This window comes from Dermacentor variabilis, chromosome 4 (genome assembly GCF_050947875.1).
Source record: "Dermacentor variabilis isolate Ectoservices chromosome 4, ASM5094787v1, whole genome shotgun sequence".
NCBI classification, from domain to species: domain Eukaryota; kingdom Metazoa; phylum Arthropoda; class Arachnida; order Ixodida; family Ixodidae; genus Dermacentor; species Dermacentor variabilis.
The window spans coordinates 177,569,439-177,596,615 of NC_134571.1; the positions used below are offsets into that span (position 1 = coordinate 177,569,439).

General features: G+C 45.2%; 2 protein-coding genes across 3 annotated transcripts in view; both read left to right on the forward strand.

The window, feature by feature from the left end:
* Positions 1-734: 734 nt before the first annotated feature.
* Positions 735-27,177, forward strand: part of LOC142579957 (uncharacterized) — a 58,446-nt gene continuing 32,003 nt past the window's right edge. For both annotated transcript variants that reach the window (XM_075690644.1, XM_075690643.1), the window contains exons 1-2: positions 735-1,074; positions 1,167-2,131. In XM_075690644.1, coding sequence (XP_075546759.1) covers positions 981-1,074; positions 1,167-2,131 — 1,059 coding nt within the window. In that variant the 5' untranslated portion in view covers positions 735-980. The remainder of the gene's footprint in view (positions 1,075-1,166; positions 2,132-27,177) is intronic.
* LOC142579958 (uncharacterized) lies at positions 21,695-26,638 on the forward strand. The gene is made up of 2 exons (XM_075690645.1): positions 21,695-22,334; positions 24,721-26,638. Exons 1-2 carry the CDS (start codon positions 22,062-22,064, stop codon positions 24,994-24,996), a joined length of 549 nt encoding a protein of 182 aa, XP_075546760.1. The 5' UTR covers positions 21,695-22,061; the 3' UTR covers positions 24,997-26,638.

The following is a 27,177-nucleotide window of genomic DNA, read 5'->3' on the forward strand; positions in this document are numbered from 1 at the left end:
CAGGGGGAAAGGGGTTAAATCAACTCCTTTCCCCTTGTTGAGCTCTTTGCCTCTCCCGCTACGTCACGTGGCCCCTTAGCGAAGTCCGGCAACGACTGTAGGGTCCGCATAAACAGCTTCGGTGTAAAAACCGGCAGATCCCACGCCTTGTGGGAATCAATGTTACGCGAAGCGGTGTCATGGTCATTTCCTAACGAGGAAAGGACCGTGAGATCGCCAAGACGTAGGCGGCTGTTTCATGACCTACATGACACACGTGCCATATGACATTCATGTCATGAACGATCATTAAAGTTTGTCGTACACGCTTGTCATACTTGCCAATGTTGGTACTTACCAAGTTAACGAAACGACCATGGGAGCGCCAAGACGTAGGTGGCTGTTTCCTGACCTACATGACACGTGCCATGATATTCATGTCATGAATTATCATTAAAGTTTGTCGTACACTCTTGTCATATAGTATGCCAATTTTGGTACATACCAAATTAACGAAACGACCATGAGAGCGTCAGGACGTAGGCGGCTAGATACCCTGAAAATGGCGAATGTTCGCCAAGATATGCGAACACCGCATTAAAAAAACAAAAACAAGTCCATAAGTGCAGTCAAGCTTTCTGGAGTGCTCTTAGCAATATAAGGAAAATGGCCCCAAGCAATTTTTGCAACCAGTAATTGGAGGAGCGCCGGCGCCGGGACGCCGAGCGACAGCGTATATATGCGCTACGCTGCCGTGCAGGATGCGAAAAGACAACGGCGCATAAGGTCTACGAAACGGTGGCCCAGCGTGCTGCTGCGATGACTGTGGAAGAAACAAAGGTTGGAAACGCGACGCGAGACTTGGTGCCAGCGGGACGCTGCCGTGACAGCGGAGGAACGGGAAGAAACGCTGCGAAGTAGACGCCGGGCTAGGCAATCAACGCCATGACCGCTGAGGAACTAGAAGAAACGTTGCGTCAACGACGCGAGGCTTGGTGCCGATGGCACGCCGCTATGACAGCAGGGGAACGGGAAGAGGCGCTGCGACGGACACACGAGGCTCGGCCTCAGAAGAAGCATTCGACGACCGCTACAGTAAGTACTTTGGGAAACGCTTGGGGTTCTTCGATTTGTCGTCCCGGACTGCCCGAGACGGTACTGTCAGCCAATAAGCGTTACGTATGCAGATGCTGCGGGAGAGAACACGTGTGTAATGGATGCGGTGCCGTTTACCAGCACGGGGCGCCCTTCTGAGTCGTGTTCTACGACTACGGATGGCGCATCGGCGTCTGCTCCTGCTCGGCGACGGGGGCGTCCTCGTAAGACTGAAGCCGAGAAGGCGGAGACGAAGGCTAGGTATGCAGAGGCCATGCGGCAGAAGCGGGCCGAAGATCCGGAGTACCGGGCGAGACTGGCGGATCCGGAATATCGCGCGAGACGGGCCGAGACCAAGCGTCGAAAGCGGGCCGGTGATCCAGAGTACCGTGCGAAAGAGGTAGAAGCCAAGCGGCAGAGGCGGGCCAAAGACCCGAAGTATCGTGAGAGAGATGCGGAGGCCAAGCGGCGGAAACGGGCCGAAGATCCGGAGTATCGCGCGAGAGAGGCAGAGGCGAAGCGGCAGAAACGGCAGAAGCTGGCCGAGCTCGATCCAGAGTACCGCGCGAGAGAGGCAGAGGCCAAGCGGCAGAAGCGGGCCGAAGATCCAGAGTATCGTGCGAGAGAGGCAGAGGCGAAGCGGCAGAAACGGCAGAAGCTGGCCGAGCTCGATCCAGAGTATCGCGCGAGAGAGGCAGAGGCGAAGCGGCAGAAGCGGGCCGAAGATCCAGAGTATCGTGCGAGAGAGGCAGAGGCGAAGCGGCAGAAGCGGGCCGAAGATCCAGAGTATCGTGCGGGAGAGGCAGAGGCGAAGCGGCAGAAACGGCAGAAGCTGGTCGAGCTCGATCCAGAGTATCGCACGAGAGAGGCAGAGGCCAAGTGGCAGAAGCGAGCCGAAGATCCGGGGTATCGAGCGAGAGAGGCAGAGGCGAAGCGGCAGAAACGGCAGAAGCTGGCCGAGCTTGATCCGGAGTATCGTGCGAGAGAGGCCGAAGCCAAGCGAGCGAGACGGCGAGCCGAGGCGCAGCAACGAGCGCGGGATAGACTCAGTCAGCATGTGAGTGTTGTGTCATCATAAGAGGCACACGGCTAGTTGGTATTCAGGAGTGCAGATTTTTGGGCTAGTTGGTTCGATAGCTAGTGGACATCTACGTTCCAGGTTGATCTAGCTAAAGCCACAGTTAGTAGCCGTCTTTTGCAAGCTGCACTCTAGACCTAGACCTCTACAAGCCAGCCAGTAGCTCAGCGAAAGCTCCCTCCACTTATGGCTAGTAGCTACCTTGTAGGATCGTTGTACGATCCTGGAAGGTTGAATTATTTTGCATGTCACTAGGAAAGCACATGAGATAATGGCCATAGTAAAATTTTCACTGTGACTGTGTTCAGTGTCTATCTTTTGCCAATTTCCAACCAGATGAGCTGTTGTCAGGCCCGTGATTTCTTACCACTGTAATATTGCACAAATACCAAATTTATAAACATTTAAGGAAGTAATAAATACAGTGCAACAAAATACTTTTACAAGTGAAGCTTGTATTGGCTCACAAGTGGTGTTATCGTGGTACGCAAAAAAAAAAAATACAGTTGCTCCCAGAGAAGAACAGCTGCGGGAAAGGGCAGTTTGTTTGAGTTGACAGCAGCGCTAGAGCGAGAGTCATTATAGTAGGATGCAACTTAAAGAAACAGCAGTTGGCAACCGTGGCACATGGATCGCACAGGCTTGTGTTACTCTGCCAGCCAATCACAGAAGCCAACAAAATCGTCATCATATTTACCTTTTCAAAATGGTGTCGTACTTGATAGCTCCAGAGTGTCTGCTTTTCTTGAAGAGTCTCTTCATCGGTGGGAGCTATGAGGTGTGCAACAGACATGGACAAAGTGTATGGAGTCTGAGCATTTAACTCTTCAAAAGTTCGCGGCACAGTTCATTTCACTGCCGAATCCATTTTATAACTCATGAAACTTCACTGCCGACTGCAGTGAAACTTGACAATAAATAATGTCGAGTTTGCACTCGATTTTCCTTCCTTTTTTGTCCCGTCTTAGCGTAGTTCACCCAAAAGTTAATAGATACGAACAAGCCCAGCTAAAAACCCCTTTTTGACAATAAATAGTTGCAGCGAAGCAAGACAGCATTTTCGCCATCCTGTCAGTTCCTTATTTTCCACCCTAAATCAAGGTCTCTTCGTATTGATCGTGCATGTTGTATCAGCTGTGCGAAAAAAATTTTTTTTTTTTTTGCCGAGAAGTGCTATTGATCAAGGACTCAACCTAAATTCACTTGTACCCCTGCGTTCATCGTAAAGTATATACTGTTAAGGGTCCCTCCCTCTCTCTTTCTCTCTCTCTATATATATATATACACATTTCATTGTAATTTTTCTTTTTGTTGCTGGACGGGACCACTGAAGAACCGCTGTCGGCTTCCTGGCATGCTTTCTGGACTGGCCACTGACATTGCGGATGTCCTTTTGAGAGAGCACAATTATCAAGCATTAGCAAAAGGCACATAATTTTGAGCTCGTTTTCATGATTTCTGGGCGCTGTGCAATGGTGAACGCTGCTGTTGCTGCACGACTGGGTTGCTGAGCCTTAGGATTGGTACAATCCAAGCCGAGGCTGCCGTGTTTTGACAGAGACGAAACGTAAGGTGGCTGTATACTGTGCGACATCAGTGCACGTTAAAGAACCCCAGATGGTAGAAGTTATTCCTGAGCCCTCCACTGAGCCACCCCTAATTAGTGCAATGTGTTGCTTTCGCCACTTATCCAATGTCACGAAAAAGTCACGAGCTGTGTTTGACAACTTGAGGGTGCTGTGCAATTATTTTATGCCTAATTAAACTGTCTTTGTACAGCCTTGAGCAGAAGCATCCTAATACTTGTGTAATCATCTTAATTGCACAAGTCAAACGTGTGACGCACTCTTGTAGTACAGAGCAAGCAATTGGTTTCAGTAACCATGAACATTAAATGGTGAAGAATTTGTTTCAAATGTCTTGGGTGGTGCCTGATTCATACACTAGCCAAAGATTGCCTTACATTAAGCTCACACATGACGTTACTGCAACTGGCAATGCAGCTAAGACACTGTGCACGGCGTGTCTCATAGCCCACGTGCAGCTTTTGGAGGTTAAGCACCACGTACCATGCCATACATAACCATAAACGCAGACGTTCATAGTAGCAGCAGATCTCAAAGGCGTAGCATTCTTGATTAGCAAATGCTATGAACAGAGTACTGCAAACATAATTGTACTGTTGCACATTCAAAAATCAAGCTAGATGTAAGACATTTGCAAAGTTCTTGTGCTCACAATAGGTGCTTGGTCAAGCTGCATTGGGCACTTGGATGGTATAAACAGGCAATATTTAATTCATCAGATATTGTAATAAAAGTAATTTATGCAGAGTAGCATTATATAGCAGTCCACGAGGCAATGTTGTTGGGTCAACTTTTCACCGTTGTTTGTGTTATCTTAGTGTTGGGGCAGGACATCTTTGAGACAAAGACTAGTAGACAGACTGTGTGTTTATTTTTCCATTCAAACAATATGCGGTGTTGGGCTCACGTAAAGAGACCGAAGAACCACTGGCTTCATTGTGACATAAGAGCATGCCTTAGACTAGGACAACATACAGTTATGAACAGATGTACACACATACATAGCAGTAACAGTAAAACATTTACATCTCTCTGCCTCTGTCAGGTCTTAACTTGATCATTCATCATTGGAGACCGTTGGGAGGGTTCACGAGGAGATGCAGGACATGCCTGAGAACTATGGTTGAGTATGACCCAAGGGGCAGACTGCGGGGAGACGATTGTGGATGCACTGACGCATACAAAATGCAAGTTCATGTCGAGACAACACATTAAGTTATAGCACCTCTTGCCTTGCCATGAAAGGCGAATTCCTGACTGAATGTAATCGATTTGCTGCCCACTGTCAATGTTCACTGTTCAGGGTGGAGGAAACACAAGTGTAAAAATATGTCATTTCTCAGTAACTTTAATACACTGTAATGGAGATGGAACACATTAGAAACTGGTCCTATGAAGACTGCACTGATATTTGTTCTGCGCTTGAGCCGAGAAACTACATTTGTCGACGTTAACCCACTTATACCTATTCACTACATTGGCTAAAATACTGACTGACTGACTGAGACACTGGCTGGAAATTGATGCCGCACAAGCACTGCTTTTGCTGTGCTACTGAATTATACAATTGTAATTACGACCAGTTATGATGGTACAATTATGATACTACCGTAACCTTTGCAAAAGAATTGAGCAACCTTGTAGTGAGACAAAGCATCCCAAGCAGTGTCATGTCACACACTGGCAAAGCCAGCATTCATTAGATGCCGCTGAAAAGAACTTGGGAAACGTGTCCCTTAGCACTTACATATCTGGACAAACAGCTGACCCATTGGGTGCCTTCAGGGACTCTATAACTGGGCGTCCCTAGCATGGCTGAATTCAGTGCACGAACTATTAGGACACAGGGTAAGGCAAAAGAAAAGACAGGACGCGGCGCTACTCGCAACTGAAAGTTTTATTCGAAAGGTTAACGACTTTATAAACCCAACATGTCCTTCATCACACATCATCATGAAGCGCAATAATTTTTTTGCCATGCTAACAACGTTTAATAGTGGCCATGTTGTTGGTTTCTCATGTTTTTTTTTTTTTGCTCTTTTTATGACGTTTGATGATGTGTGGTGAAGTAGGGCATGTCGGGTTTATAAAGTCGTTAACCTTTCGAACAAAACTTTGAGTTGCGAGTAGCGCCATGTCCTGTATTTTCTTGTGCCTTGCCATGTGTGCCAGTAGTTTGCACTCTAAATTTAGCCATAGTTCCATACCAACTCGCCCATGTTTCACTTTTGATCGTGCCTAGCAGCAACAGTTGCCACTTGTCCAGGACCACTGAACCAATGTGGTTAGCTATTGAAAATTATATCCACAGGTAAATATTTACAAGCAGCTGCATGAGAACAGAAGCTACTGAAGGATTGTCTGCATGAGCATTGTATACTATGTGTGGATCAAAAAGTTCATTCACATGCATTATTAAAAAAAAAGCCCATACATATTGTAACACACTTCAGGTTCATTTGGAATGTTTTGCTTTCCAAAATACAGGTCTTAAAGGGAATGACAACTGGCCAGAATGTGTTGCGAGGCATTGATGGAAATGAAATGACCATGATTTATAGTAGTGATAAAATCCAGCACACTGTGTGCGATTTAAGTAGGAATCTAAATTTTAAATTGGCAAAGGAAGTCTCAAAAACCAGTACGCTGCGAGATGTGGTGGTGAAAGCTTGGTACTTCAGATGTATTCTATGAGAATACTGTACGTAAGTTGACTGTTGTTAGGTACATCATAATCATTGCTTAAAATTGCAGTTGGTATATTATTAGACACTCGCGCATTATTCTATGCTTCAGAAACCGGAAACACATGCATGGCCACGGCAACATGCTGAACTCCATATCACGTGTAAAGGTGTCGTTTCATTTTCAATCTGATTGGTTTCGTTTCGACTAGTTAAATACCTAAGCAGTTGGACAGGAAACCACAAAAACACATAGCTATTATTGCAAAAATCATTTAACAGTTCTGAAAACATGAATCGCAGGAATATCGACTTGATAAACAAAATTATACTTTGTTACAGCACAGCCACACTTGTCGTCTGCCTCCCACTAATGCCGCCATATAATCGCTATTGCGCTCACCTATCACCATTTTCAGCATGCTTCCAGTGAATGGCTACATCCTCACTGCAGATCGAAAAATTCTGATAAAAAATTTTCCATGGCGTTTTCCATGCCAGCACTTCATGATTAGACACTCTGACTGGTAAGCTTTCCATTGCACTAAAATGTGGGTACCATGAAAATTGGTTGTCACTCCCTTTAACAGTAGTCTTCAACTACTATATACATGGAAAAAAGCACTCTACATTTGACGAACAGCACTCATGTGGCCAAAGCCTTGGTTGTGCTTTATGAAACACTTGAAAACAGTACGTTTTTGCAAAGGAAAAAGCTGGTACGAAAATGAGTGACAAATTGTTCACACCTGACCAGTGGCTAGTTAACAACAGAACCACCTGACGATGTTGAATATTACGGCGCAAAGGCGCCTCTAGCCAGAGAGCCCCATTCCACACATTAGTTTTATTTATACAAGGAGGGGTTAAATACCCATTTTCTAAGCATTTAACCCCAGAGAAGTCGAGCACCAGGCCAGGGGAAAGCTTGTACCCATTGCATCATCGATCGGTACCCAATGGCACTGGGAATAGAACCCCACACCTCCCGCATGTGAGACGTATGCTTAAACTACTAGGCCAGAGCTGTGGTAACAGAAGAACCTGCTAAACACTGTGTAGTGTTCTGAATGAAAGCATGTTTTGGACGATTCAGTGACAAGTAACTGGAGTATGAGTAATCTGCCCTTTCAAATACTTCTACATTTGAAAGGTACCTGGATGGATCAAAAAGTTCATTTACATGCATTAGTGAAAAAAAGCCCATAGACAATACATGTTGTATGGCACTTCACATATGACAAACTCGCTTCAGACCTTCAGTTGTGCAACAACTAACATTAATAGAATCAACAGTTCTACCGACAGGGCTAAAGCCATTGTTAAAAGGTGCAGATCATGTGGAAGAAGTCACAGCATTCTGGAAGGCATGCATCCACCACTATATAATCAAGGTGAAGTATGGCAGGGGGCACAAAGGACAGCAGGGAGGACACCTTTGGAGTGTGTGTCAGTCATTGTTTAGACGAGGTGAGACGTGGCAGCAGCCACAGTCAAGCAGCAGCAGTGAGGACATCTGGGGAGCGTGCGTCAGCCATCGTGAAGTGGAGGTGTGATGTGGCAGCGGGTACAGTCAAGCAGCACCAGTGGGGATATCTGGGGAGTGTGCGTCAGCCATCATGTAGTATTCCAGCTCACTGCAATAGCTCAATGCCAGAAAGCGATTCAGATGTGATGTTATCACTTCCCAGGTTGGCGATGATTGGCTCCATCTTGTCACTAAATCCACACATCTCCCAGAAGTGTTATGCCCTTCATAAGCTGCGCAGCCTTGGCCCAGTGACTTTATACACTTCAGCAAGGAGCAGGTTGTGCACATCCTTGGTCTTGAATGTGGTGTTCATTGCTGGCAATCCATTCTTAATCTGTGCCCAAATGAGTTCTAGGGGGTTAACCTCGCAGTGATATGCAGGGAACCTGAGGTTAACAAAGCCAACACTTTCAGCAGCCACATTAGCCCGGTACTTGACAAATTTAGTCTTGATGGTGGCCACGGTGTCAAGCAGCCGCATCTCGCTCACGGCGGCATGGCATGGGATCGCCTTCGAGGCCACCCAGACTTGGATCACTGCCTTCCACCAGCAAAGGGATTTCCTCCACACGTCTGGAGTGGTAGGACACATTGTCCATGACAATGATGCTTCGCGATAGCAGCCTATCGACGACCGAGCTGAACCACGTCTTGAAACAGTTTCCATCAATTTCCTCATTGTAGTCACGTTTTCTTTCCCTGGAACACATTCAGGCAACTATCAACAAATCCGTCTTCCCTACCAATACGAGTCACAATCAGCCACTATCCTTTTCCCGACGACTGTTTGAGCCCCATTGTTAAGCTGCGTGGCATGACGTTACACCTGCCACAGACACGCTTCGGTGGCTCAATGTCATTGCGACGTGATGAATGACCTTGAGAGACATGGCGTAATAGAGCTTTTGCTCTAAAAGTGACTTTTTATTATGCCCCTTTATTTTTAATAATTTAAGATACGGCTCAAAGAAGTGTTTCATTTCAGCCTAATCATGCAGACACTGAATGCATATAATACATCGCAATCCACTCATATTGTTCAGCCATTTTCAATGTTCGATCACCATGCCTGTAAATATAGTTATACACTTCGAAGTCAGAAAGGACCATTGTGTTGTGGTGCTAGTGGATCAGTATTAGCATACTATGCCATGCATTCCGGCTGTAGCAGTGCACTTAATAAGCATGTCTATTTGAATTATAGCAGCAGATGTACAATTCTATTTCCCTTGTTCCACAGGCCATGAGTAGGTTGCACTGCATGTGTATCTTATGTGCCAGTAGAGTTGCACTAGCATGAAAATGCATGGATCCATATGCAAAACCCACATATACTATTTCCATGACCAAATGCAGACAATCAATACTGCTATCACCTCAAGTAAACTGCATTCTAAATGGTTGCATGCAGTAATGATTGCAGCAGAACTGAATAGGCATGTTTAGAGAGTGCGCTTTAAGGAACATAAAACAGCACGTATAAAGGCTATTTCTTGTCTCTACACAGACACAACCTTGCATAATGACTCATAGATGCTTTAGGGAGCAGTAAAAGATCCACTTTACTTCATAAATACAAATGTCATTTAGTATGGTAGCTATGAATATGACTAATACAGTGGGTCCTTACTAAATGAAACTTCTTTACAGAGATCTGAGATATCTTAATTATCAATGCAACAAAAAATTAAATTGTCAGTTAAAATGGTAATTCAAATGTTTATAAAACAGCCACAGGGACCAATTAACTTTTTGAGAGCATCACTAAATGTAGTAGACTTTATTTTCAAGCAATACAAGCAGTGCAGAGGAAGAACAGGCTGTGACTTGGACGGAATTTAAGCTTGAAAGACAAAAAAGGCGCATTCCCACTTGAATACATCTTTCGGGTAACCAATGTTCTAAAAGAGTTATTTTGCCTAAATCATGGCTGCAAAAACTACACCATTCTCACACATACGCACACATACACGCACAAAAACAACATATTTTGTAGTGCATTCAAAAGTTACCAATTTGAATTACAACTGAACTTTGACTGGCCTACCACAAAGAGCTCGCTGTGGGTCTTGGAGCCATGTTTTGGTTACGAGACTCGCTATTTCTGCTAAACAGAAGGCTTGATTTTCATATTGGAATACTTTGTTGCAATCTTCTAAGAAAACAACTGGGACTTTCATGCAGAAAGTTGGCTGATGAGATGGCAGCTACAAAACTTCCTTCTTCGTGCTACCTCAAGGAAAGATGCAGCTGCTTACAAAGGGACTGGCTGGCTCAGTGGTTCCTAGTATTCTGCATGAGTTAAAACAAGACATCAACAGTGGAAAACAAACTGTGTTTCCAAATTATTACTCTTCTAAAATCAATCAATGCACCTAGGAGAAATTCATTAAGGGAGTACTGAGAAAAAAAATTTCGTGCCCCACTTTTTGTGCTTCTTTAGGTACTAGTTGCTGACCCCACAATCATGACATGGAGCCTCAATTCTTTGAACAGTACAAATAATTATTACATCACATTTTATGCAGCTAGTTTAGAATGTGCTCCAAGTACAGTACTACTTTATAAATGAAGCAGGAGACTATTCACATCACGGAAACTGCAGTTGGTATTCATGCGGTGTCGCAAACAATTCAAGCACTAGACATTTGGCTCAATGCGGTAGTTGACAGTGATGTAATGACCTTGTCCTTAAAAGCCATCAAACTGACCCTTCCAATTGCGCGCTTATTTCTTAAATGCAGCAGGAGGGTCTCGTTGCAGTCGTCCGAGGGTCCCGTTGCAGTCTTTGACTCTGAGACCCTCATCTGTATATTGTATCTTACCAATTCATTGTATTTAAAGAATAATAAACTGAAACTGAAGGACTATCTCCCTTGTGATCCTGTCGAATGTTGAATGATCTCTGTTTATGCAGCATGGTCATAGTGTGTATGCGTGCATCAGTTGTGCCTGGTACCATGAGACCGTCACATCAAGTATTGGTGACATGAATAGGCTTCTGTTTCACGTCCAAAGCCACACTTAGCACATGTTTTGCGTTGTCACACTAAAAGGTGATACATTAATTACTGAGTTGACAGCTATCCATTCTTGGTATAAAGACAAGACAAAAATTTTGTGGTATACTCCTAAAAAAACGAAGCACTCTCTCATCAGCACAACCAATGACAAACAAGCTTATCGTCATCGTTTTGATGTCAAATTCACGTTGGATAAGGTAAATTTCAAAAAAGAAAGGCCATTTTCCTTACTGACAAATAGTGCAACATAAAACTCTCTTTCCTGAAGCTGACAGCATTTAAACGTTGCAATTTGGCAGGCTAGAGTTCAGACTTATAACTATAACTAAATTAAAAAGCTAGAGGTTTCCCAAGTATAGCTCGCTTTCATATGTGCCAGAAAACACAGTAAGAATTCTATATAATTCAGGTTATAAAATGTACCACATTTACATTTGAGTCGCAGATGAGACTCAAGCAGCAGTTTTGTCAGCCAACCTGCTACTGTTTTGATAGTGTGACAGCATATTTGCTCATGTTGGGTCCTTCCTAGCCGCCTCGAAAATTCAGAAAATATTGATGCAGGTAGCACAAACAACTGCTTAAATTAGAATAGCAAAATAACAGCACATTGGCTATTGGCAGCCCTAAGCTGCACTGACTTATGTAAAGGAAACAGTTCCAATGTGCTAGCTCACTATTCAAAAAACAAAATCGACCTTGTTTTAACCTTGTTTCTTCACTCAAATTTATTTTCATTTCTTTCTCTCTGCAGCCAAAATTACTTCAAGGTGGCATTCAATGACAGCTATGAATTGTTTCGTCTAAGGATTTCCTCTTGCAGCGAGAAATGTAGAATGTCATATGAACAGTGATAGCTTACTCAGAATTTCAGACGCGACCTCCAAGTGAAAACAGGTGCTCCGTAAAAGAAAGGTCATATGCTTGGAACAACAAAAATGGACATGCTACATTGACTTCACACTACCCTGTGACAACACTGCAAGCAACACAGCTGTTTTGACAGTCACATGGGATAGTGCATCACAGAAACCAAAAGACCAACTGTCAAGGTATCTTACATAAAAAAATTGATAAAATATATGTATTCAAGAAAAACAATACACGCAGAAGTAATTTGAGGTTCACCATGATTTAATTGCAGACAGGCTTTTTACATTTCACGTAGGAACAATTTGAAACGAGTCCCACAGTGCTAAATTTCTTAACTTTGAAATTGCAAGCTTCATTTAGCTAATTTGTAAGGGTGGTATTTTTTGCACTCAAAATAGCATGCAGTGCCCGTCATATTTTTTAACCACTCTAAAGGTTCAATTTTCATGAAATGTTGCATATGTATGCTTATGCTTATGATTTTGTTTTACTGCCTTGTGGATTCCCTTGGGACAGCACCATAGGCTTCTGCTATTTACTGTCGTTATTTTACAAAAGAGGCCTCAGCTGGAGGCGGCCGTTACCTTCGGCGACCGCACTTGTTTGCTGCTTGCCATTGGATTGCCTTCATGCCTAATAGTGGAGTAGACACACTTCCATGTGCTAAATGTGAGGCCATTAGCAACTTCTTTTTTCCCCGATTTGGAAGGTCAACGAACGGTGTTGAGGCGACTTTCATGCGATATTTTTGTGGTTTCGTTTATTTTTCGACAGTAGTCGCAGCCTGCTTGTGTTATTTTCACGGTCATGTTTTAATGCAGTACATGCATAGCGATAAATATAGTATTGCAACCGCATATTGAGTCGGTAATGTGCGTGGCTCCCGTCGTAGCCTCAAAGCCAGTACCGTATTGAAGTTGCAAAGAGGCAAAAGAAAAATATGTTACTAACAAACCTAAAAAAACTTGCAATCTGGTGCATAACAATCGTGCAACGTGATTTCTAGCAAAGTAGAAAAACAATGCAACCCTTCAATCATATAATAAAATCACTTGCCAAACCAAAATAAAGCAGTGTCGTTGGGGCTGTTTTTACAAACACGATCCGAAGTTCTCCGCTCGAAAACTTGTATCACTTGAAGCAAGTGAACGGCATGAACGAACCGTCGCCACCACTGCTGAAAGATTCAAAATCATCAAAAAAGAGCGCGAAGTGGTACCATTGCATGTGGCGCCCCCTTCGCTACCGGTGCTGCACTTGAATAAAGCTGCCTAATCTTTTCTCATGCTTACATATTTTCACAGGTATGTTTTTAGAACAGCACTTATTTTTTTTTACTCGCTCTTTGTGTTCACTTTGAATAGCGCGCCCCCTGTGCGAACTACGAGTCGCACCATGCTATAAATGGGCACCAGATTTGAAGTGGCGAACGTGCGCTCCTCAAAGCGTGCGTAGGAAATCTATGAAGAATCGGTTTCCGGGTGTTCCATTTATGGTAATGATTATGCTGCAAGGGATTTCATATGCCCTATCAGCACAACTATCCCCTTACCTTTTCCCAAGCATGCCGGCAACTTCCGCGCTTACAAAATTGACCATGTCGCCAACCCCCCTGCCCCCCTTTCGCTCTATGTATTGGCGAGCCTCCCCTCCCCACTCCAATTCGTCGAATCTTTCCTGCATCCTCCCTGGCAATGTCTTCGAAAATTTGACACTGTTTCTAAGTAATTGTCTTCGCAGTGTCTAAAAGCGCATGGCTCTGGAGACATCAAGTGCTAGCCATGGCATTGAAATTTTTCAACATTCTTTAATCGTCTTCACAGTTGCTCATGCGCATAGCTTAGAGACATCAAATGCTAGCCATCTTGAAGATATCTCAACTACCGCTTGGCATAGCTATAGCTGCTTCTGGCCTGCTCAAGCTGTATCAAGCTAGCTAGTAGCAGACTTGTGCTTCCTGGGATGAGAACTAGGTTTTGTGAATCAAGAGCATGAGGAGGAGTGTTTGACAAGGCGACCTTTGGCAGGCAATCTTAAAAATAATCCATTCCAACTAAAAAAAATTAATGAAAAACCCAGGCGGCACCACTCACAGCAAAATGGAAATCAAAAAGTTGCACTTTCGCACGAAAACTGAAGCATGGATTGCGATAGTGAATTAGTAGACAGCTACACGAAGTATGTATAGCAGATTTATTGGCCGTGTAAACGTGTAAACATTCGCTTACTAATTAAATTAACAAGCACGGTGTCACGCGCGCACAGGTAAGTATGAACACGTATCACTCGATGACCGCTGAAACTCACTGTCAAAACGCTGGAGTGAAGAAGCACGGCGGCGGCAGCGAGCGAATTGACCTTCATGCTGTGTCTCGCTTCAACGCACACTAAGCGTCGAAAGCACAGCGCATACGAAGCTACCGACACTCGGCGCACCTTGTCCACATCGCCGATCACTTTCAAGATATGGGTGGCCGCACGCCGAGCCGTATGCAGTAGCCACAGGAGTAGAACCTACCCTCCTCCTCGTCCCCCCCCCCATCTGTGCCTCGCGCGTAACGTGTTTCCTCCCCGCTTTCCTCTTTTGCGGATGCGAGATTGAGCTGCAATGACCTACCTGACCGATCAATGCCAAAGGGTATCCATAAAGAAAGAACTGTCAGCGCCAGAAAAAAAGATAGACATGGTGTACCTCAGGGCAGCATATTCGGCCCACTTCCGTTTATTATTTTCATAAATGATAGTGAAGTATAGACAGCTCAGTACATAATGTAATTTATGCAGACAATATGAGTTTACTTTTTTATGAACGAATGCTGATGTCATCATTGCATCAACGAATGACACACAAACAGATTACAAATACGGTAAATAATTCACTGTGTATTAACTGTGCTAAAACAAAAGCTGTCTATTTCTGGGCAACTTATCTACATCGTGGAAAATGTTTAATTCCCTAAGTTTAAATAAAGTCTGAATGGAAGTTTAATCGTCTACAAAGACACTGGATGTTGTATTTCATGAGTACATGTCCTTGAAATACCACAGAGATTACATAAAAAATAAACTTAGTAAAACCGTAGGTATCTGGCGTAAATGTCAGCGTATACTACTGTACTAGAGCCGCAAAAGCTTATTTTATATAACGCTCTCTTGTCTCCTCATCTGGGTTACTGTCATCAAGTCAGGGCTACTAGTGCTAAGAAATTGTTGCACAGCCTAATATAATAAAAATATGAAAAGAAAAAAAACGAACGCTCGTGTATCATGCATTATTGGGTGAACATTAAAGATTTCCTGATGGTCTAAACTAACCTGTAGTCCCCCCTCGCCCCGCTACTGCTTAACTCGTAATAATAATTTTGTGCTTTCGGCGCGTAAAACTGTATTTTCCTTTAAATGAAAATAATGTTCACGTTGTCATGCTGAGGAATATTGCAGAAAGAAAAGGTAATTATGACCTCCCATACATGCGCTCTTTCCGCGCTCGTTGAAGATCCGGCAAAACGCTCCATTGTCAGGTCATTGGCTGCGGGCAGCGTACAACACAAGTACATTTGATTTGTTATTTCACGAAAAAGCCTGCTCGGTAGGCGGCAACCACGCACAGTGGACATGCATCCTGTTTTGTGAGGGTACGTCGTTTGTAAAGTGTTCTGTGTTTTAGTGTGCCAGTCACTTGGCATCTACCTAATTCCCCTAAAGACACTCACAAAGAGTGTTCAGAGGAGCGCACGCACGGTGCTTCATCTCAGCGCCTGCAGCGAAACTATGAGGAACACGGCGTGTTATCGGGCATTCTGGTACATCCCCTCGCGGCTATGGCATTTTCTACTTTGTTGTAGCGCAGGCAGAACGACAGGGTCACAGAAAGGCATATATTAGACAAACCCCTGCCGTTCTGCCAGAAGATGAACATCAGCGGCCGTCTACCGCAACTTGAAACTCCGCGCCAGTTTATATCTCCGCCTCCCCTCCACAAGCCGCCTGTCTGTGCTAAGAAGAAAAGCCGGCGCCGGTGGCGTTGTGACGCGAAAATCCCGATTGGTCGATAGGGTCATGAAGAATGCGAGCCACGTCGTCTCGTTCTATGAGCGCCACAGCTAGTGTTACGCGAATACGTGACCACCTGTTTTCGAGAGGGAAAGGGTGGAGCATAAAGGCCCCCGCCACGGGGTCACCATGTGGTGGTGCATTACTTATAGATTAAAGGGACACTGAATGCAGATATTAAATAAACGAGGACAGTCAAAATGCTATTACAGAAGCCTCGCAACGCTTGTTTCGTGCCAAGAAGAGACATATAAAGAGAAAATTGTCAGAAGCGTCCGCGTACCGCTCTAACGAAATTCAAATCGCCCGCCACCCAAGCGAGGAGTGATGACGTTGTGGCTGGATGGATGGATGGATCGATGGATGGATGGATGGATGGATGGATGGATGGATGGATGTTATGAGCGTCCCCTTTAGAACGGGGCGGTGGGTTGCGCTACCAAGCTCTTGCTACTATGCTGCCTAATATCCTACCTAGGTTAACCAATGAAAAAAAAAAACACTATGAACTACTACGTCCAAATTTTCTGATCCCCTATTGCGAACTGTGCTTTTGTACGTCTCCGTCTTTTATTGTTTCCCTACTTTTCTTCCAACAATCCTCCAATCGCCTCTTACTAATGTCTATTGAGGACGTGTTTGCTTTACCATGGCTCCCGCTGAACTCAAGGGCTTCAAGGAGGCCAGTGGTGCCTAAATCGATCGCTGGGTAGACGTCTTCACATTCTAATAAAATATGCTCCGTCGTTTCCCTAATTTTCTTCCACCAATCCTCCAATCGCCTCTTACTAATGTCTATTGCGGACCTGTTTGCTTTACCACTGCTCCCGCTGAATCCTAGGGCTTCAAGGAAGCCAGTGGTGCCTAAATCGACCGCTGGGTAGACGTCTTCACATTCTAATAAAATATGCTCCGTCGTTTCCCTAGCTTTCCGCAGCAAGCACATGCTTCTTCTTCCTTCTTATATCTCGCTTTATAGGTGCGTGTTCTAAGGCATCCCGATCTCGCTTAGAAAAGTAATGAGCTTCCCTTTCAGTTATCATAAATGGTTTCTTTCCTGATTTCGTTTTTTCCTCTTAGGTGGTTACTCATGGCAGGTTTCTTTTCCATTGCCGCCACCCATGAGATTAATTCAGCCTCTCTGACTTTCCGCTTGACTTTCTTTGTTGCTGTGTTGCCCACCCCACAGGCCGCATACTTGCTGGTAAGCTTCCTAGTTCTTTGTCTCCACTGTGAATCAATCTTTTGTCTGTACAGATACCTGAACACTCTCCCAGCCCATTTACTTTCTTCCATATTCCTCAGCCGTTCTTCATACTCAATTTTACTGCGAGCTTCCCTCACTTCAAAACTAGTCCAGCCCATATCCCCCTGCACAGCTTCATTTGTAGTCTTCCCGTGAGCGCCCAATGCGAGCTCGGCGACCCACTGACCTTTGGTTCCCGTCGAGTCCTGATTGTACCCCTGATTTAAAGCAAACAACCGCATTTCCAAAAGTAAGTCCTGGAACCATTACCCCTTTCCACATACCTCAGAGGACCTCGTACCTATTGTATCCCCATAGCGCTCTGTGCTTCATTATGGCTGCATTTCTCTTCCCCTTGACTGTTGTGGTTTTTTCCTGTGTTTCCATATATCCATTGCCTTCGTTTATCCATATACCAAGGTATTTATATTCTGTTACCCGAGGTATTTCTTGGCCCTGTATCTCCACTGTCTGTTCACTGTTTTCATTGAATACCACAACACCTGATTCTCTAACACTAAATTTCAAACCTAAATTGTTGCCTTCCTGTCCACAGATATTAGCCAGACGTTGCAAATCACTTTGCTTGTTAGCGAGCAACACAATGTCGTCCGCATAAAATAAACCTGGGAGCTGCTGCTCTATTACTGTACCTGCCTGTTTCTATGAGAGATTAAACCCGATATTACTTCCTTCTAGCTCCCTCTTCATCCTCACCATGTACATCATAAACAGCAGCGGGGATAAAGGGCACCCATGCCTCAGTCCCTTGCTGATATGAACTTTCTCCGCGCTCCTCATCCCTTTCAATTCAACGCAAACGGTATTTTCTAGGTAAATCTCTCTCAAAAGCTGTAGACAATCGTTACCTAAGCCTTCCCCTTCCAGAATATCCCACAAAATGTTGCGGTCTACGTTGTCGTATGATTCTGTAATGTCCAAAAAGGCCACATACAACGGTCTGCTTTTGATATTTCAATACACTGAGTAAGAACAAACAAGTTATCATCCAAACGCCTACCTATTCTAAAGCCATTCTGAAGCTCTCCCAAAATGCCATTATTCTCTGCCCATGCTTGAAGCTTTAATTTGATTGCCTGCATTGCTAGCCTGTATATTACCGATGTAATATGGTCAACGGTCTATGGACGTCAGACTCTGGAGTTTCGCAAGACGCGTAGCGCCACCTGCCGTTGCGAAGAGGCAGTAATTGAGTAGTGCGAAGCCTGACTCCCTTGCTAAGTTGCCTATGCAGCTAGCGACTGCGAAACAACGATTTAACTAGATTTTGGTCCATATGGCGAGCCTTTTGCGCATTTAACACCCAGACAGAGAGCTACGAATTTCTACGCTAGTCGGACGCGCCTCCGAACTGCCATAAAGCGCTTGCTGGCTCATTCGTCAGACTAATAGCGGAAACGACGGCAACCGCGATAGCTCCGCGCGCTACAGAGAAACGCCGCAGTCGACGCTACTGTTGTGTTGTAAATTGCCATGAACGTGAAGGACGGAATAACAACGTTCAGTTTTACCGATCTCCATCGCGATCGTATGAAGGGGAAAGGTGAGAGCACTGGATACGGGCCGTTCAACCTGTTGGGTAATCGGATTACTTGCATTCCCCACAACACAGCGGCTCGCATGAGAAAGTGCGACAATTTTGTTCTTCTGTAGTTGTGTTGCGTAGGCCTGACGGAGGACCGTGGTAACTAAGCGAAAACTCAAGAATTTGCAGCCGCCACTTCGTTAGTAACAGAAAAAACAACGTTGCGAGCCATCTTGCTTATGTGCCATCGATATCTCCGCCTTTTAAGAGACGTCCTTTCTCCGGTTGACTCAACAAATGGAACGCAGAGATCTGGCAGGTCAGCTTAACCAAACATTTTGGTTTGTTTATGAATTCAAAATCCTGTTCTAGAGCATCGTTGCATCGCGAGTTCATTTCACTTACGGTATTTTGTATGTCCTGCGCCGATACAACAAGCACGCTTCGCATTGTGCTGAGCCTGCTCGACTGCGTTTTTCAAATGTGAGCAATAAAGTTGCTTTAGGAGCACTGGATGAGTAATTGCGAAATAACGCACATTTGTAAAGCAATAAAATGTCGCATTTATTTACATTTATTTGTGCGCGCTTGTTGCTCGAAGCGTCTGCAAAAAGTTCAAATTAAGGTACTGAGCGATGCTGTATAGCTCCTGCGAGAAAGAAAGGAAGCTTACTTACGTTATGATCGCATGCTGCCTTGGAAAACGTTTTCTGTTTGCTGCCCTGGAAAAGGCTATGAAAGGGTTTACTCTCTGTAAATAATTGCGAGACAAAACATTACAATAAATATACATAAAAACATAGGAGATACTTAATAAATCTTGTGTTCAGGAGATATTCAATATGAAACAATTTGAAATGCTTAGATTTTTATGCTGATATGGCTATAGACAAACCTGATGCTCTCTGTACTTGCGAGTTGCAGCACGCCGAAATAACGCTTGAAACTTTATTTTATATTGCACACGTACTTCGCCCTGCTAAGCTTCCTTTCCGAAGCGTGGATGGGCGGAAGAAGCTTTCCAGGTCCTTGATTTTTTAGGAAACCGTGCCTCAACACAAACGAAAGAGAAGGGTCTATTGTGGCCTATGCACCGTCGCTTGCGGACAGCTCTCCTTGCACTACTCAGTTTGCGCCAAGGCTCCGATGGGGGCGCTGGTGCCGGGTTTTTCCTCAGCGCCGCCTGGGCAGAGTCTGAGGTCTATACGAGTGAATTCTGTCTTTCTCCCCCTTACCTTTATAAATTAAATTCATTCTACTTTGTCGCCAACTGTCTGGTATTTGTCTATCTTTTAAAGTTTTTTCCACTGCTTTCACCAGAGCTTCCTTACTTTTTGGTCCCAGTTCATTTATCAGCCTAACGGGAACCTCGTCTAGCCCCATGGCTGTGCGCTTAGGAATTTTCTCTTCCGCTTTCTTCCAGTCTAAATGTGTCAGCACCAGCTCCTTTTCCATGTGGTTCTCTTTCATGCTCTTTTTTTCTTCAAATACAACCTCCTCCTTGCCTTGGAAAGATTCGGCTGTTACTTTTTGGATATAATTTATTGCCGCTTCTCCTTCCAGTCTATTTTCATCTTCGTCTAGGATATGTTGTTGTATTGTTGTTGACTTCCTGCCTAATAATTTTATGTGATTCCAAAATATTCTAGGTGCGGCCTTCTTTTTCTCACGTATTTCTGGCAACCAACGTTCACTTTCACCTTTTAATTTTTTTGGCCTCATAGTGATGTTGCGCCCTCGGTGAGTAAAACTATGGTCCCTAGAATGTCGGCTAGTGTACTGTTATCTACACTCTAAGAACAGTTTACACCCTTTGGCTTGCCCCTTCTGCCACACAACGATAATCGTCATCTGCCTTGATGCGTTTCCTTTCTTTATCGCTGCAAGCCCGGAACTTTCCAGTGACGAACGGCACGCGCGTTATCAGAAGGGGCACTCCAAAGGGTGTAAACTGTTCTATGCTGATAACGCGCGTGCCGTTCGTTACTGGAAAGTACCGGGCTCGCAGCGTTAAAGAAAGTAAACGCATCAAGGCAGATAAGGATTATTGTTGTGTGGCAGAAGGGGCAAGCCAAAGGGTGTAATTTCGCGTGTACACTCTAAGAACAGTTTACACCGTTTGGCTTGCCCCTTCTGCCACACAAAAATAATCATCTGCCTTGATGCGTTTCCTTTCTTTATCGCTGCGAGCCCACAACTTTCCAGTAACGAATGGCACGTGCGTTATCAGCATAGAACAGTTTACACCCTTTGGAGTGCCCCTTCTGATAACGCGCGTGCCGTTGGTCACTGGAAAGTTCCGGGCTTGCAGCGATAAAGAAAGGAAACGCATCAAGGCAGATGACGATTGTTCTTGTGTGGCAGAAGGGGCAAGCCAAAGGGTGTAAACTGTTCTTAGAGTGATACTGTCCTTGCGACGCTCTGTCTTGAACGGGCGGGACGCTTTTTGAATGAACGCGCAGAGGGCGCAGCGAGCAGTCCTACTGACGTGACGTTCATATGAGGGATCGTCAGTCGTTGGTGCGCAGGCGCTAGTAAGAGCGGGCGCGAGAGAGAAAATTTGGGGCACGGAGGAAGGAAACTCAGGAGGGGCCCTGACGTCATCCTTTGTGAAGCAAAAGTGAAGCCGGAAGTTGGCGTTGCTCATGGCGTTGCTCCGCCTATCGGGCAAGCTCTCCTCTCTTGTTTACATTTCTCGCGAAACCACGCCGCGCTGCTCGGACCCGCGCGCTCCGCAGCAATAAACAATCGTTAGGACGTTAGCATGATTCCGCCAAAGAGGGCAAAATTTCCCGCGGATATTCCTTCGTCCGTTGCCATTGCCGTGGCGCGGTACATTGCGTACAGCGTTGCATGCGCGTTGATTTCACGAACTTTAGTTCCTCCTGTCCCACCTGGCCACAGCAACATCCGGGAGACCACGGTCCAGATAACGCAGCGCAACAAAACAAGGAGACCAACGCAAACCTGCCCGCACGGCGCCTTTGCCACGGTAGGAAACCTACGGAGCAACACGTGTGAGGAAATTTACAAACGGAGGAGATTTACAAACTCGACCGCACTCCGCAACGCCGGCACGTCACGAGACGTTCATTTGAGGGATCGCCAGCCGTTTGTACGCAGGCGCGAGAGAAAAATCTGGGGGCTTTTTGACTCGGTTTAGGCACTACGGAGGAGGTTCTGAGCGCGTGTTGTGGACGTTTGTCTCTAGGCGTGCCGGCATTGCGAAGTGGGGTCGAGTTTGTTTACTCGGACGCTGCCGACCGCTGTGTCGAACAGCGGTTCTCGCAGCGAACAGCGGTATCTCGCACCTGCGGCGCTCGTGCAAAGACTGTCCGACGTACCAGTTCCGTGGTGTGGTATAGTCATGGAGAAGGAGAGCGAAATTGCTCCTCAGCGGCGCAGAAGAGCGGAGAAGCTTAACTCATCGGATCCTGAAGTAGTTGCCTGGCAATTAGCGGTTGAGCGTAGGAAGAACGAACAGAAGGCTAAACGTGCTGCGGAGACACCGGAGCAAAGGGACGAACGTCTAGCAAAGCGGCGTCGCCAGGAGGCTGAGCGACGTGCCCGATCATCTCAGCAGCAGCAACAACAAGGCGCCGTCGATGACGCCAAGGCTCGCCGATTGACTGACTATACGGTGAACCTTAGCTCACGTTACGTATATCCTGGCATAGCCGAGCTAAGCCACTGCTAATTTTATTCTTCCTCCATGTCTATAAGCAAGCTTCTTGTGACTTTTATTTTTCTCGAAAGCACTAGAAAGTGCTCGGAAGCAAAGCGCGGTAATCTGCTGGGAATGTTTAGGAAACAGCAGTTAAGTTTTCGTTGCGCTGTCGTTGGCTGCAAATTAAGGCACCGAAGGTAATTGAGCACTGGTACGAATGTGATTCGCCTGTCATACTTCGCACCTAGGCATTGAAGCGTGACTGACCGACGTAAGCAGCCGGGTTGGTCGAGGCGAGAAAAGTGGACTGAGTGCCGACGCGCTTCGTAAATGGAAACCTTCTTTCGTGTCAGCCCATTGACATAGCTGTTTAGAGGGTGTGCGTCTAATAATTTGGAAGTTCGTGGTGCACCGAAATGCAGAGGTGCCAATACCTTGTCTTTCTTTCTTCTTTTTTGTACGCGCCGAAGTTGGCCGTTCAGCAGGTGTTCCTTCATGCACGGAATTTAAAATTTGCCTGAAGCATCTGTGACCACAATTCGACTCTTGTGCTGCAGGCGATCGTTACTTACATTTCAAAGCAAATGTGATAAATAACAAATTACCAATTTTCAAATTTTCGGGAAAGTATTGTATTTTGCAGGTTGGAGCTGATGAGTTTCACAAGATGCCCCCGTAGGAAAGAGTACGTAAGCTGGCATCAGTTTTGGGTTATCTGTTCCCCCAAACATGCAAGTTTGGTGGCAAGATTGACCTGCAGTGTGCAGTGAAGGCATTTGGCTTAAAAATGTATTGTAATGTTGATGCCTGCAGATTTCAGGGCTGTCTTCTCAGACTTAGTGCTAGTTTCAATATTTAAGCCACATAGGCTACCGAACTAATCAACTTGACATCAGTTGAAACATATGGCCTAAAGTGATTAGTTAGGTTGTTGCTTATTAAAACATAGCTAATTTTTGTGTATATAAAGTCCGTGAATAATTCTCAGGAGCAATAATTGTACTAACTGCCACAGGAAAATATTGATTCCCTCCAGAATAGAAAAAAAAAAAAATGTTTGGTATACAAATATGTAAGTATAAACATACAGCATAATCACAAGATATGAGCTTACTGTGCACCTGGAAAACAGTATCATTCAGGACTATAACATATCATGTCCCCAAGTATTAGCATAATATTCAAACTATATATTCTGGTGTCTTACATGTCACTACCACAATCTGATTAGAAGTCATGCCATGGCGCCAGACTGCGGATTCATTTTGATTACCTGGGTTTCTTTAACATGCACCTAGATCTAAGCACATGGTGATTTTTGCTTTTTTCCCCACATCAGAATGTGGTCGTGGCAACTGGGATTGATTCGATAAGCAAATGGTAATTCTAAGAACACCAAATTTTTAAAGGGTATGTTGGGTGTCTTTGCACTCCCGCTTAGCAATGCAGAGTGTGAAAGAGTTCGTAAAAAGCAAGCTTAAAAAGGTATGCACCTTTTTCCATGCCTCTATGTCAAACAAAGACAGTGGAGCAGTTGCAAGTCATGAGGTGTGCTCAGCCTCACTCAAGTGTCATGACCAGGTGTTCGACAAAAAGATCCTCAGAAAGAGTAAAGCTGCAACGTTGTAGAGCTAGCCGAGCCCTCAGTATCCAAGGTGTAATGAGTTTGGTGTGCATCTCAACTAACCAAAAGTTTCTGAACAATAATAGGGTATATTAGTATTTCATTATGCAATTGTAGTATTTTCTGGCATCTCGTGTAGTATTTGAAGTGGTCTGGGGTTGGTAGGTATGCATAAGCTACAATCTTTCTGAAAAGGCTGCTTTCACCTCACTGCAGGTTAGCGAGCGCTATTGCTGCTTAGTGTCTAAGCAGGGACACAGTGGCTGGCCGCTACTACCCAGATTAGTCACGCAGTTGCATTGTGAAAGGGAGCGGCAAAGGCAGGCCTATTAAGAAAGGTATAAAAATTCGCCCGGTGTGTCCATATAATTTCTGTCGCAATTATAAAATGTCACAGTTTCACCCAAAAGGCGCAGCGTCGATTGCAATAGCAGATTTTTAAACACCTATACGAAGTAAGGATAGCAGTTTTATTGGTCGCATGAACTTTTAAAGATTCATTTACTAACTGAATTAACAAGCATAGTGCCACGAGCGCACAGGCAAACATGAGCACATCTCATTCAATGACCACAGACACTCGCTGGCAAAACACTGGCGTGAAGAAGAGTGGCAGCAGCAGCGAGCGAACTGCCCTTCGTACTGCGTCTCGCTTCAATGTGAACTAAGCAGTGAGAACACAGCGCACCTGAAGCCAACAGCCCGTAATGTGCCTACGCTTTGTGCCCACTGCAGATCTCTCTCAAGATAGGGCCCACTCAGTCGCCGCCGGAGCAGAATGCCCCTGCTGCCATGCGCGCGGCGAAAGACTGTGTGCGAGATCAAGCCACCATCCTTCTCTACTCATTTTCGCAACCACAGCATATGGCACGTGACCGTGGTGCTTCATCACACATTAATTTTATACGGAACATCATGGCGACACCGATGGTGGAAATCCGCTTGGGGTGTCCATATAATTGCTATGGAAATAAAATTGCCATCGATTGCCGCATGATTCCCAGCGACTGAAAGTGTGGTTGGAGTGCATCGGCCTGCGAGCATCCACACTGGCAGCGAACATTTTCGTTTGTGGATGGCACTTCAAAGTGGACGACTTTGTTCGTAGAACGGATATGATGCAAGCTCTTTGGATCAGAGTAAAAAATCGGCTGTTTGTGAATGTTGTGCCAACGCAATGTCTACCGGCCTCTTCGATAAGTGATAGGAAGTTTTAAAGGCTCTGTTTAAGAAAGTTTAAGGGCAATTTTCCAGTTAGGTCACTTCGCACAACATTGTGCCTACCTGCGCAGGCAAATAACGATCGCGGCACAAGCATCGGTTGACATAGGCAGTTGTGAAAAAGGAAGTAGGCATGCGCAGGTTGCAACAACAGGAGGGTGGGTGTCACCAAAGCAGCTGCCTCCACTTGCTTCCTTATGCATTTGCCGTCCGTTGTAGTCGTATGCCTTTAGATTTTAACACTCTTTGAAACCCGAGGTGACACAAATTCCAGAAATGTTTTCTTAATAATTATATTAAAGTGTGAACCTTTGGTGAGCGCACACGCATGTCCATCAAGCTTAAAAACACGTTTTTGACGTACAGATCCACCATTCTTAATGCATCGCTGTCAGTCATGTACCTTGCTGCATGGAAGGCCTTACTGCGCAAATCAGGACTGCTTGAATTTCAACTGCTGCTGAAGTGCTGATTGGCTCTGGTGCCTGGTTGCTGCAGACGCACAGCCCAGCCAATCAGAACTTCAACAGCAGACAAAATGGACATGTCCACTAGGTGGGCTCTTACAGAATACGTCCCCAGGACTATGGCATCAAGTAGGTGCCTTAAACGATCGCAGTTTCAGTGGCGTCATTATTGTGCTTGGGACTCTCGTTGAGCAAGGCCCTCATCTAGCAGAAAACCAGCAGACTCATTTCTTTCGGAACTATTTCGTGGCAAGGCACTGCTCACATTACTCTCAGATATTTGATGTTGGTTGAATACATGCATTGCCTTCTTTCAAGCATGGAATCCATTTGACTCAAATGACAGGTCCCGGTGGGCCTTTGAAAAACCACCTCTCATCGGGAATGCCCTGCAATAAATGCAAAACATGGCATGATGTTCTGAACTTCACTCGAGCCAACTGGACTCGGCAAACCCACTTTGCACAAAAACTACATTTGTGGTTATTCTTTTATGTTTGAAGGTAGCTGATAGGCACGGTTGGAGGGAACCACACACGAGCTTGCCTAGCTGGCTTCTCTAGGCCCATAATGGGCATTGGTAAAGATGGGTTGTTGCAAATTGTCACTCTGCTTGCCAAAGGATGTCGAAACAGCTCCAGTTTATTTATCCCATTCGTCACTGGCATCGCAGACCTATGTCTCGCAGTGATCAGCTGCTTGCTAGGAGATTGTCTCCATGACAAGATGCCTGGCTCGAGGGTTGCATCCGAACATGCTTTTCTTGCCCGCTGCTTCTGTTGTGCAGTTCTGATGCGCTCACTCTAGGGAAAAAGCATTTGGCGATCCAAACAGCATGCATGTACTGCTTATGCATTAGAGGGTGTGGGACCCCTGGGGAGAGGTTAGGGGGACGGTTTTTGTTGCAGGCATCTAGCCCAAAACAGATGTATATCTATACAGGAAATAAAATTTTGGTGGTCTGAGGCTTTGTTCACGCCTCTTTGGTGGCTCTTGGAACATATCCCATATTTCAAGCCTTCACAGAATTTGTGCCGCTGTTCAGCTCGCACAAAATTTGTGCCCCTGCCCCAGAGCATGCTTCCCATAGTCATGTGAAGTGTGCTCTGGGAAGTGCACACAACTACATGGGCTTCAAGAATAGATTGCACGCAGTGAAGCCGTGCAAAAGAATTCATCACAAGCACCATTTTGTCATTGCCTTCTTGTTCTACTCATTTGTTTTGAAAAGTTATGTAAAATTTATCACTCCGTGGCTCTTCATGTTGTGAAAGCCTAATGCAGTGACTGAGAGCATGCATCTTTGCTTTGGCTCATTGAAACGAGTGACAAGCCGGAAAAACTAACCTACAAGCCAACGATACCATTTCTGTGCGATCATCAGCTGCACGAGCAGTAGGAGGGAGACCGATGAGCTGAAGTGACAAGCGCGTGGTTGCACAAATGCAGTGTTGTCAGCTTACATTTGTGAATAGCACTTTCTTGCCAGTGCATACTTACAAAT

What these genes read in the sequence shown, in the direction of transcription:
- LOC142579958 (XM_075690645.1), top strand. Translation starts at nt 22,062, where the DNA reads ATGGAGAAGGAGAGCGAAATTGCTCCTCAGCGGCGCAGAAGAGCGGAG. An exon ending in GCCGATTGACTGACTATACG is followed by an intron (nt 22,335 to 24,720) that starts GTGAACCTTAGC and finishes TGCCCACTGCAG; the next exon opens with ATCTCTCTCAAGATAGGGCC.